Below are 12392 nucleotides of genomic sequence, written 5' to 3' on the forward strand. Positions count from 1 at the left end.
GAAGCTCCCTTTTTCCATCATTTACTGGCATCCTCGGCAGCCCTGAGGCCCAGTACTGAAAAATGTGGGATTGTAGGGGATCTTGAAAGATTTTACCTTTTGGTGTCTTGGGCCAGTATGTCCTCAAACTAAATTTTCCATTTCTCAGATTTTAATCACATATTTATTTATTTCTCTGTTAAATTTTATAGGGATGCAGCTGCTACAAGAGTGGACATTTACACAGGTGAGTTAAGGTGTAATCTCTTCCTTTTATCTATTTAAATTGGGGGGGAAAATTCCTGAAACTAAGATGCTTTAGCATAATGTTGAGGTGCAAGTCAGCACCTTGTAATACAGCCTGGCGGCAAGTTCAGATTTCTGTCGTGGTGAGGTGGATAGATACTGGGTTTTGAGAGGCAAGAAAAATTGGCTAGCTACTCTCCCTGGGCTGCTCTCCAACACCTGAGAACAGGTTGATGAATACTGGCAAAGGTCTGGCAGCAGGTCCACTGCCCACGCAGTCAGGCAGGAAATTTCATGTGCATTCTGCTTTGAGAAGCAGATGGATAATGGCTATCAAGCACACCATGTACACACCAGTTTCATGTCTTGTCATTACCCTACCTACTTGGTTGCATAAGTTCTGCACTTGATTGGATGACTATCACAACACAGAACAATTATGTCTCTATGTACTGTAGTAACGATGAGCTGTAATAAAATTGTATAAATAGAAGTGCAAGTTTATGCCATTTAATAACAGCATTGTTCAGAACTTATTGTCTTTTGCATGAAGTCTGATGGCATAATTCAGTTGAACAGTTTTGGGGGAATTGGGGGTGGTGGAGCAGGGTGAGACATTTGAGTTTTTTTTTTAATGGTCTCCATAGCACCTTTCTGGACGATCTCTGTTCACTTTGTTCCCTGTAGCTATTTAAATTCCTTTTCTCTTCTAAACTCTTTTATCTTCACTCCTGGAGACACCACTGCTGGGCTACAGTTCCAAGGCAGCTGGTAATCCTATAGTGCCACATTCAAGTAGCTATTATTCATGTGAACCCAAACGTTGTACATTGCAGGCTGTTTGACCATGAAGGGCGTCTTTTCCTCACCTCTGCCTCTGTCACATGCACCTTCCAGCAGAGGTTAATGGAAAGCAGTGATAGTTTGTACCAATTTTTTGTGTGTATATTATTTGTTCTTCTGATCTAAATACAAAAAGCATGGTACCTACCCCTAAATTAATTAAATGACCTAAGAAAATAAAACTCTACACTAGTAACAGCAAAATTTGTTGCATGGGCTTCTTGGGCAGTGGGGAGAGACAGATAATATATTGTAAATCAGCAAAGCTTGGGGGAACAAATTCAGGTGGTGGGGAGATAAAGAAAACGTTACAGTAAAGAATTCATATTGAATAATTGGAAAATGGAAGGACAAAAAGCTTTTTAAAGTAATTTAATAGCTTCTTGGCAATTGCAGCAGCAAATCAGACAATATAGGGTAAGGGAAGGGGAAACGAGAGCCGAGGTTACTCAAACATTCCGCCACATTGAAGTAAGGGTGACATTCATGGCGCACGAGTGCCAGACAATGATCATCTCCAACAAGAGAGAATCTAACCATCTCCCCTTGACATTCAACGGTATTACTATCGCTGAATCCCCCCACCGTCAACATGCTGGGGTTTAACATTGACCAGAAACTGAACTGGACCAGCCATGTAAATACTGTGGCTATAAGAAGTATGAGGCTGGAAACTCTGCAGCGAGTAACTCACCACCTGACTCTCCAAAGCCTGTCCAGCGTCTACAAGGCACAAGTCAGGAGTGTTATGCTCCACAAAGCTCAAGAAGCTCGATGCCATCCAGGACAAAGCAGCCTGCTTGATTGGTACCCCATCCACTGCCCTGAACATTCACTCCCTCCACCACTGGCACACGATGGCAGTAGTGGGTACCATCGCCAAGCCTCCTTCGACAGCACCTTCCAAATCCGTGACCTCTAACACCTAGAAGGACAAGAGCAGCAGACACATGGAACATCTGCAAATTCCCCTCCAAGCCACTCACCATCCTGACTTGGACTATATCGCTGTCAAAAACTTGGAATTCCCTTCCTAACAGCACTGTGGGTGTACCTACACCACATGGACTGAAGCAGTTCAAGAAGATGGTTCACCACCACCTTCGCAGTGGCAATTAGGGATGGGCAATAAATGCTGGCCTTGCCTGTGATGCTTGCATCCCATGAGCGAATTTTTAAAAAAGTGGAAGAAGTGCTTGCCATATGCAAGACTTCTAATCTTGTATAAGTAGATGGGAATTGTATGGCACAGTAGTTCGCAGTTTCCTTTCACCCCTAGGGCCTCCTACATCTGCCTCACTTTTCACAGGTGCAAAGTCCCTTCGTACCAATGGCAAAGGTCTTAAATGGGATAGTCTCCATTGGTTCCCTGTAGTTGAGGGTCCATGGTATAAACTGCCCATAACTTGCCATTAATCACACTGAATTGGCAGCATTGTTGAGAGATGATGGCTGTTATGGGGAATACAGATGTCACACTGGTGCTTTTTTGAGGTGAGGATTAAAGCTCATTGGCTGTGTAAAGGGAGTTTTATTGAGCTCCTAAACCATGCTTTACCTGCCCCTGACTGCTTCATGACGCTCAATAATGTAAAATTACAGAAGTATTTATGTATATTTTGTTTCCCTTGTGGTTCTTGCTAAAATTCAATGCCTGTTTTACAGTTCAGAATGTAGATTTGCGAGGAGCATTCATGCTATGTTTTCTGGACGATGGAGCCGGGATGGATTGCAGTAAGTAAACATGACCCTGTTGTGATACATGAGGATCGGTACAGATAAGAGATGCAATTCAAATGGAGATGCAGCACGAGATGGTGAATTTTCTTTCTCCAAAGTAGCTGGAGATAAATAATTGCATTGGAAGGATGGTTGTTGCTAAAACACATTGTACTAGAGGTATGTTCACAATTCTGTTCATGGCTAGGTTCTGGATCGCCAGTGTGCTGTCAATGTGAAGGGAGGTGAGGAACTTTTGCCATGGAAAGGGGAAGGTCAGGGCAGTGCTGGCTGTTCAAGAGTAGCTGCCGACTGATTTTAATATGATGAAACTGGTGTTGTGGCTGTCAGTTGTGGAAATGGCTAATAGTAGTGGTCTGGCTTATACTAGGAATGTTTTGGAAACTCCTAGTTAAAGCCAGTTAATGGACTCCAGGCAATATGAAGTTATAGCAGCTTGAGATTTCTTTTGCTACTGCAGTTTCTGATTGCCTGTTTCAGTACTACAACACCCAATCTGCTGTACAGTCCTAAATCCAGATTTTTTTCTTACACTGGCTAATGATTAAATTTGACTTTCTTTTCATAGCTTTCCCATGCCCAGCAACCCCAAGAATTGGTCACGATGCCTTGACAGGATTGAACATGGGACTTTTTTGGTTCAATGTCATGCGAAGGGAGTTTTCAAAATTGCAGCCAGTCAGCTCCGGAAAGGGGTGATAATTTCTTGCACATTTCAAGGTTGCAAATTGTTCTCATCGCAGTTAGATTGAATACAATGAAGTTAATTTAATTGGCATCATTTGGTGAAACTTTGCCCAGGGTATCTGGATTTTCTTCTTAAAAGGATACTGGGGGAATAATAAAGTTCAACAAGGAAATTGAATGGGGTACTTGAAGGAAATAAACTTGCAGGGCTATGTGACTAGAGCGGGGTAATGGGACTGACTGGATTGCTAGACAGAGGGCTGACATGGACTCGATGGGCCAAATGACCACCTCCTATGCTGTTATCATTCTAAGTGTAAGGATTACCTGCAATATCTTTGCACAAAGAAATTTGCAATTATATAGGGAATTTTTTTTTAAAGTGCCACCACCGTTATGTCGGCAACTGGCAGATTTGATCACAATTGTTGAGATACTAGATACAGAATCACAGAATTGTTACAGCACAGATGCAGGTCATTCGGCCCATCATGTCTGCGCCAGTTCTCCGAAAGAGCAATTCACCCAGTGCCACTCCCCCACCATCTCCCTGTAACCCTGCACATTCTTCCTTTTCATATAACAGTCTAATTCCCTTTGAATGCTTCAATTGAACCTGCCTCCACCACACTTTCGGGCAGTGCATTCCAGACTCTAACTACTCACCGCATGAAAAAGTTTTTCCTCATGACGCAAGAGCAACTCTTATCATTACTTTAAATCTGTGCCGTCTTGTTCTCGATCCTTTCACGAGTGGGACATCTACTCTGTCCAGACTCCTCATGACTTTGAATACCTCTATCAAATCTCCTCTCAGTCTTCTCTTGTCCAAAGAAAACCATCCTAACTTCTCCAATCCATCTTCATGGCTGTTCCAGGGATGAGGAATTTCATTCTCGTGAATCTTTTCTGTACTCTCTCCAATGCCTTTACATCTTTCCTAAAGTGCCGCACCCAGAACTGGATGCAGTACTCCAGCTGAGGCCGAACTTGCATCTTATACAAGTTCAACATAATTTCCTTGTTCTTGTACTCTATGCCCCTATTAATAAAACCCAGGGTACTGTATGCTTTATTAACCATGCTCTCAACCTGTCCTGCCATCTTCCATGACTTATGCACATAGACACCCAGGTTTTTCTGCTCCTGCAGATATTTTATATGTCTCCATATTCTTCCTACCGATGAATCACTTCACATTTCTCTGCATCGAAGTTCATCTGCCACCTGTCCACTCATTCCACCAACTTGTCTATGGTCCTTTTGCAGTTCTACACTATCCTCCTCACAGTTCACAATGCTTCTAAGTTTCGTATCATCCACAAACTTTGAAATTGTACCCTGTACACCAAGGTCTAGGTCATTAATATATCAGGACAAGCAAGGGTCCCAATACTGACCTCTGGGGAAGTCCACTACAAACCTTCCTCCAGCCCAAAAAACATCCATTAACCACTACTCTTTGTTTCCTATCACTCAGCCAATTCTGTATCCATGTTGCTACTGCCCTTTTATTCCATGAGCTACAACTTTGCTCGCAAGTCTGTTGTGTGGCACTGCATCAAATGCCTTTTGAAAGTCCATGTACGCCACATCAACTGCATTGCCCTCATCAACCCTCTGTTACCTCCTCAAAAAACTCGAGCCAGTTAATTAAACATGATTTTCCCTGAAGAAATCCATACTGGCTTTCTTTAATTAACCTGCATTTGTCCATGTGACTAGTAATTTTTTCCCGAATCATTCTTTCTAGAAGTTTCCGCACCACCAAAGTTAAACTGACTGGCCTGTAGTTGCTGGGCTTATCTTTATACCCTTTTTTGAACAAGGGTGTAACGTTTGCAATTCTCCAGTCCTCTGGCACCACCCCCAAGTCTAAGGAAGACTGAAAGATTATGGCTGGTGCTCCGCGATTTCCATGCTCACTTCCCTCAGTGTCCTTGGATGCATCTCAACTTTATCAACTTTAAGTACAGATCACCTATCTAATACTTCCTCATGAACAATTTTAAACCCTTCTAGTGTCTGAATTACCACCTCTTTCACTTTTGCCTGGGTTGCACCATCCTCCTTGGTAAAGACAGATGCAAAGCATTTATCTAATACCTCAGCTATGCCCTCTGCCGCCATGCATACAAACCCCTTTATATCCCTAATCGCCCCAACTCCTCCTTTTACCACCCTTTTCTATATCTATAGAAAACACTGGGATTCCCTTTAATGTTAGCTGCCAGTCTCTTTTCATGCTCTTTCTCTGCTTGTCTTCTTTGCTTTTTCACTTCCCCTTTGGACCTTCTATATTCAGCCTGGTTCTCAATGGTATTTTCTACCTGGCATCTGTCAAGCACACTTTTTCTTCGTTATCTTAATCTCTACCTCTTTTGTCATCCAGGGAGTTCTGGATTTGTTTGCCCTATCTTTACCCTTAGATGGAGCATACCTTGGCTGTGCCCAAACTATCATCTTTGAAGGTAGCCCATTGTTCAGCTACCCTTTTTCCTGCTAACCTTTGACCTCAATTTATTCGCCCCAGCTCCGTTCATACCACCTTGAAGTTGACTTTCCCCAGTTAATTATTCTTATTCTGGATAGTTCTTTGTCCTTTTCCATAGTTAGCCTAAACTTTATGATACAATGATCACTGTCCCCTAAATGATCTCCTTACGATCCTTACGATCTCAAGAACCAGGTCAAGCAGTGCCTCCTTTCTTGTTGGACTAGAAACATACTAATGTACCACCTTCAGTTGCTGCTTGTGGTTGCTCAAATAATAAAGTTGTGGAACACCACTGAAGATCTTCTGGTAAGATCTCACTAACTATTTTCACTTCCCCATTACCTTGACTAGTATGTGGAGTGTACCCATTACTCCTGCACAGTCTACAAATAATCGCTGATATTACTAGAAAAGCGATTTACGATTTTGGCATCTTTGTCACCATTGCTGTTTGGTAGATCACTTTTGATGAGGCATTGTCACTGTCGACTTGTACTTGAAATTACAGCTTCATTCATGCACTTCTGTCTTTTTGCCCAATCTCTTGCCTAAAGGGAGAATATGTTGGGTGTGACTCACATTCATAAGTAAAGCTGGACAATGGTATTCAGTAGTGTTTCAGCAGTGTGGCATTTTTCGACCTTCTGATGAGATGCGAGACATGATGGGCACACTACATTCCTCAGTAAATAGCTTATCACAATTTGGACTTCTTTGTTGGATCTGAAGTTTGCTAAACTGGACCAAGCAGACAGTAAAAATGCAATTTCTGGTTCATCAAAAACTGCTTATGGAAATAGTAATCTAACCATGAATGTGATAAGATCTGGGGTTGACAAGAACCTGACTTGAACCAGTGAGTGTGGTGGGTGGGAAATGGAGAATGGTAAATGAGTAGTATCCTTTTTTGATGAATTTTGATTTTGTGAATGTTCCCCCCTCCATCTTAAAATTTTTCTTCTTGGCTTCAAGCTACAGCAGGGCAAAATTTTATTTCCTCCCTGCTCCTCTTGTTCGAGGCTTGCAAACTGGAGACAGTTGACCTGCTTGCACTAGGCAATCTCCGCCTGTAAGCAAAAATGCCTCCTGATAGATCTCGCTTACCACTGAGGGGACTTGGCTAAGCCCAGTGGATTTCATAACAGTATGGAAGATGCTGAAAAACTTCGTGGGGATTTGCACATGCAAGCATGCTACTACTCCATGGCATATTACACTGGCGTTGTGTAAGGCTCTGCTTGAAAAGGGCATATATTAACTGTAAAAGCTCATGCAGCAGTTCTGCCCAAGTGTGCAAATCTTGCCCTTGCTGCTTGCTGTCTCAAGGCACCTTTAAATCTGCTGGTATTGGATAAATGGTGAATGTAGCCATGGTTTGTTTCCTGCCTCCAGCCGCTAGCAAATTCTGACCGCTTGTCATAATGTCATAGCTTATCGTAGCTCACCTAAAACTTAATTTCAAGCTCCGCTAGCATGACAGGCATGATGGGTTTTGCAGGTTTATTGATATAGGCCTAACTATGGTCTTGTGCTGCTGGAATTAGTTGTTGTGCTCATCAGTTTTTATTTTACAGTGGACCTTTCTTAGTTTGATTATCAACTTTCTTCCCAACAGATGAGGCTGCGAGCGTGATCCAGTTTGGGAAATCTGCCAAAAGGACTCCAGAATCCACACAGATTGGGCAGTACGGAAATGGGCTGAAGTCGTATGTTTTTCAATTTTCAGTGAATTCTTATTGTTATGTGTCTTTTTATGTACTTCTGCCTCTTAGCGAAACAATTACTGGATTGTTCTTGTGACACGATGGATACTGCTGGCTGCTATAGAAGTAATAGGATTTTTGTATTCTTCACCTTTGCCTTTTCATAATTTTAGGAATATTTAACCAGTGGGAAAGCTAAATGTTTTAAAGCAAAATTTCTACTTCTTTGAAGCTGTTGCTTCTGTAATCTTGGAAAATTTCTATAATCATACCATACACCAGGAACTTGCCAAACTTCATCAAAGCCACCACTGTACAGACAGAAGTAGGCAAATGCTTCTGTTGGAACAACAGCTTGTGTTCAATGTAGACAACATTCCCCAAGCTTTTTTTTTGGGAGGGGAAGAGGATGTTTTTTTTTGAGATAAGACGATAGGCGTTGATCCGTGGAGTTGGAAATTGGGAGGAGTGATTAAACGCTTGGTCAAAACTATATATTTTTTTAAGATGGGAAGGGGAAAGTTGGAAAGAATTAAGCAGGATGTTCCAAAGAGCAGGACCAAAGTAGTTGAGGACTCTATGACCGCTGATTGTGCAAAAGAAGTGGCATGTACAAAAGGCCAGAGTCTTGAGAGCAGAAGAGTGTGGAAGATGATATTAGCCTGGAGGAAGTTGCAACAAAAAGACGAGGTGAGGCCATGGAGAGATGCAGGATATGAAGACAGGAGCAATGATGAGCAAGACTTGTATGGTTAATTTATAGCATATCGCTCCTTTGCAATCTCTAACGCTGGGAAGGACAAGAGTAGCGCTGTTGTCAGATTATCATCAAATAACAACCCATCCTGACAGAAACATATAGCCTTCCCTTCATTGCCACTGGAATTCTCTAGCTAGCAACATTAGGATTGCAGCATTTTGAGGAGGCCCACCACCACCTCAGGGCAACTGAGTTGGTTTTGCCAGAATTGTCCATTTGCTTCTAAACTAATAGAGAAAAAGGGAACAGATGGCTCTGTTTTGCTCCAGCTGGAGTATATGGTAGGTGTCAATGAGATGTCAACGAGGAGGGCATTAGAGAGGTGATGAAAGCACAAGTAAGAGTTGTCGTGGTGATGGGACCGTAGTCAGGCAGAGGCTGGCAATGTTATAGAGGTACCAAAGATTGTGTAGAAGAAATCTCTCAATGTTTCTTTCTATATAGAGAATAATGGATGTCAGGGATTAATTCCAGGGATATTTATTTTGTGGATTTTTCATTTGTTCCAGCAGTAGACTTGATGGACATAAGTCAAGATACGTGATCATATCCACGGTGAAAGAACTGTTCTGTAATCACTAAATTTGAGCAGTAACTCAAAGTTGAATTACTGAAAACATAAGAATATGGTGTATGATTTGGCTTTTATGTAACAAGACTGGCTCTGCGGCAACAAACAATATAAAATGACCAGATAGGAAACCCATTATTTAGAAGAATTGCTGCCTCAAGCTTGGACGTAGGCTACAGATCAGTCATTGTGTAAACTGTCTACGAAGTGCATTGATGGACAGCAATTACAACAATTATTGGTTTTAATAAGTAATTTTTTTAGCAGTGGCTCTCGGGAGATAATTGATAACTCCTGTTGAAGTTGTTGGGTGTGTCAGGGAGGCCATGTTGAGCAAAACTCAGACTGTAGCAAAACTTTAAATGTCTTGTTTTTCTTTTCTGTCCCCTCTTCACTCAGTGGCTCAATGCGAATTGGCAGAGACTTTATTCTGTTCACGAAGAAAGAGGAGACAATGACCTGTGTTTTCCTTTCACGAACATTTCATGAGGAGGAAGGAATTGATGAGGTTAGTTTCTATTTTAAAATGAAACTATTCTGCATGTTTATTTTACTGTTCTCGTTCTCCCCATTTTTCCCCTCTGTTACCTGAATTGAATAATAATCTTTCACGGGTGAGACCAGATGGTGTGTAGAAAGATACCCCTCCTATCCTCGCCTGATTTCAAAGCTGTACACTCACCAGCTGTGCTCAGTGGCAACTGATCAGGAGCCCTGTCTGTTTTTCCTGTCTCAAACCCCAGAAACTGTAGGCAGTTTTAATACCCCTATTGCCAGCCAAACTGAAAATAAATAACTATATAGTCCAGGAATCAAACTTGGGGGCTTCTAGTCAATATCATGCTGCCTTCACCAATAAGGAAGCTTCCATATCTTATGTTTAATAGCTTATGCACACAGCAGGAGTGGTAATGTCCTGATCACAGTCTGTCTGTGCGTGCTTCATTTTAATGGCGCATGTGTTTTTTTGGGGACAAAGGTGATAGTTCCACTTCCAACATGGAATTCCAGAACCAGAGAGCCCATGACTGACAATCCTGAGAAATTTGCCATCGAAACAGAACTTATCTACAAGTATTCGCCGTTCAAATCTGAGTCAGAGGTCATGGAGCAGTTTGATAAAATCAAAGAAAGTAATGGTAAGGACATTGTAATTTGGCAGAAATGATGATGCAAAAGTACTTGCAGTTCTATAGCTATTTTTAAGTAATAAAATGCCCAAACTGTTCTATAGAAGGCGTGATGAACAGCAAAAAGGAAGTAGATGCGAAGTTAGGGATAGTGACCAAAGAGAACGAGAAGTAGAATTTTTGAGTACAAGGCAGTGGCAGAGAAACGCGATTCACAATCTGACCGGAGGTGCAAAGTGTCAATTTGGGTGTAGGGCTGCAGAAGATCTTGGGGACAATTTAAAAAAAAAAGTAAGAGGAATTTAAAATTGATAGCTCTAGCAAATGGACAGGCATTATAATGGATGAGAATAATTGAAGTAACATGGAAGAGGAACTCATCTAAGATTCCAGCTTCTGGCTACGGCTCGGTGACTGGAAAATGTGGATGTTAGGATGCAGGCTCAAAGTTACCTTTATTATTAGGTGTGGTCCGAGTTAGAAAACTCCTGTTTTTTGATCATTTCGAACACCATAACAATTTGACAAATAAATGATTGTGGGCTTTTAACATGGAGTGTATTGTACTTTTTAAAATCTTTGGACTCCCCAGTGGATCACAGTGATCTTTTATTGTCTTTCACATTTCTCTGTTCTGAGAGTTTTAATTTTTCTCTAACCCCTTAAGTTTAAATTCATGAACCCCCCATAATGGCCCAGTTGATAAGTACACTATGCAACATTAGTATGATGTCATATACACTCAAATTTCCCAAAATTTCTGGAAAAGAAAATTGTGCCATAGGACTGGAGGCCACCAAATGGAGAAGCCCCTCATCAGAATAGGAGGCTGAGATAAGCCATTTAGTCTTAGTTCAGTTATAAACTATTAGGGCACGAATATGGTTTCCATAGCACTTCTGGAGACAGTGCCACTGAAGCCAAGTGCCCTGTCATCAGTGCACGCTGATCTCTTCTGAAGGTTCAGTGAAGAGTGCAGGAGGACATGCCAGGAGCAGCACCAGGCATACCTAAAAATGAGATGTCAGCCTGGTGAAGCTGCAACACAGGACAACTTGCATGCCAAACAGCTGAAGCAGCATGTGATAGACAGGGCTAAGCAATCCCACAATCAACGGATCAGACCTAAGCTCTGCAGTCCTGCCACATCCAGTTGTGAATGGTAGTGAATGGTTAAAAAACTAACTGGAGGAGGAGGCTCCACAAATATCCCCATTCTCAACAATTGGGGAGCCCAGCACATCAGTGCAAAAGGCAAGGCTGAAGCATTTGCATCTATCTTCAGCCAGAAGTGCCAAGTGGATGATCCAACTCAGCCTCTTCCTGAGGTCCCCAGCATCATAGATGCCAGAAATAAAAACAAGAAATGCTGGAACCACTCAGCAGGTCTGGCAGCATCTGTGGAAAGAGAAGCAGAGTTACCGTTTCGGGTTAACTCTGCTTCTCTTTCCACAGATGCTGCCAGACCTGCTGAGTGGTTCCAGCATTTCTTGTTTTTATTTCAGATTTCCAGCATCCGCAGTATTTTGCTTTTATCATAGATGCCAGACTTCAGCTAATCCAATTCACTCCAAGTGATATCAAGAAACAGCTGAAGGCACTGGATACTGCAAAGGCTATGGGCCCTGACAGCATTCTGGCAATAGTACTGAATACTTATGCTCCAGGACTAGCCGCGTCCCTAGCCGAGCTGTTCCAGTACAGCTATAATACTGGCATCTATGGCAATGTGGAAAATTGCCCAAGTATGTCCTGTACACAAAAGGCAGGACAAATCCAACCCGGCCGATTACCGCCCTATCAGTCTACTGTCAATCTTCAGTAAAGTGTTGGAAGGGGTCGTCGACACTGCTATCAAGCGACACTTACTCAGCAATAACCTGCACACTGACACTCAGTTTGGGTTCCGCGAGGGCCACTCAGCTGACCTCATTACAGCCTTTGTCCAATGATGGACAAAAGAGCTGAACTCTACAGGTGAGTGTGATTGCCCCTGACGGGGAAAACTTTCCGCTGGTTGGAGTCATACCTAGTACAAAGGAAGATGGTTGTGGTTGTTGGTGGTCAATCATCTCCGTCCCAGGACATCACTGCAGGAGTTCCTTAGGGTAGTATCCTAGACCCAACCATCTTCAGCTGCTTCATCAATTACCTTCCCTCCATCATAAGGTCAGAAGTGGGGATGTTCGCTGATGACTGCAGAATGTTCACCATTTGTGACTGCTCAGGTAATGAA

The 12392-nt window shown here is 42.4% G+C and overlaps 1 protein-coding gene across 2 annotated transcripts in view; it reads left to right on the forward strand.

The window, feature by feature from the left end:
• The window catches only part of morc2 (MORC family CW-type zinc finger 2), a 73381-nt gene that overhangs the window by 21665 nt on the left and 39324 nt on the right, over positions 1-12392 (forward strand). For both annotated transcript variants that reach the window (XM_068054806.1, XM_068054807.1), the window contains exons 3-7: positions 192-226; positions 2734-2802; positions 7608-7698; positions 9426-9534; positions 10006-10165. In XM_068054806.1, coding sequence (XP_067910907.1) covers positions 192-226; positions 2734-2802; positions 7608-7698; positions 9426-9534; positions 10006-10165 — 464 coding nt within the window. The remainder of the gene's footprint in view (positions 1-191; positions 227-2733; positions 2803-7607; positions 7699-9425; positions 9535-10005; positions 10166-12392) is intronic.

The sequence above is a fragment of the Heterodontus francisci genome, chromosome 23 (assembly GCF_036365525.1).
Source record: "Heterodontus francisci isolate sHetFra1 chromosome 23, sHetFra1.hap1, whole genome shotgun sequence".
Taxonomy (NCBI): Eukaryota; Metazoa; Chordata; class Chondrichthyes; order Heterodontiformes; family Heterodontidae; genus Heterodontus; species Heterodontus francisci.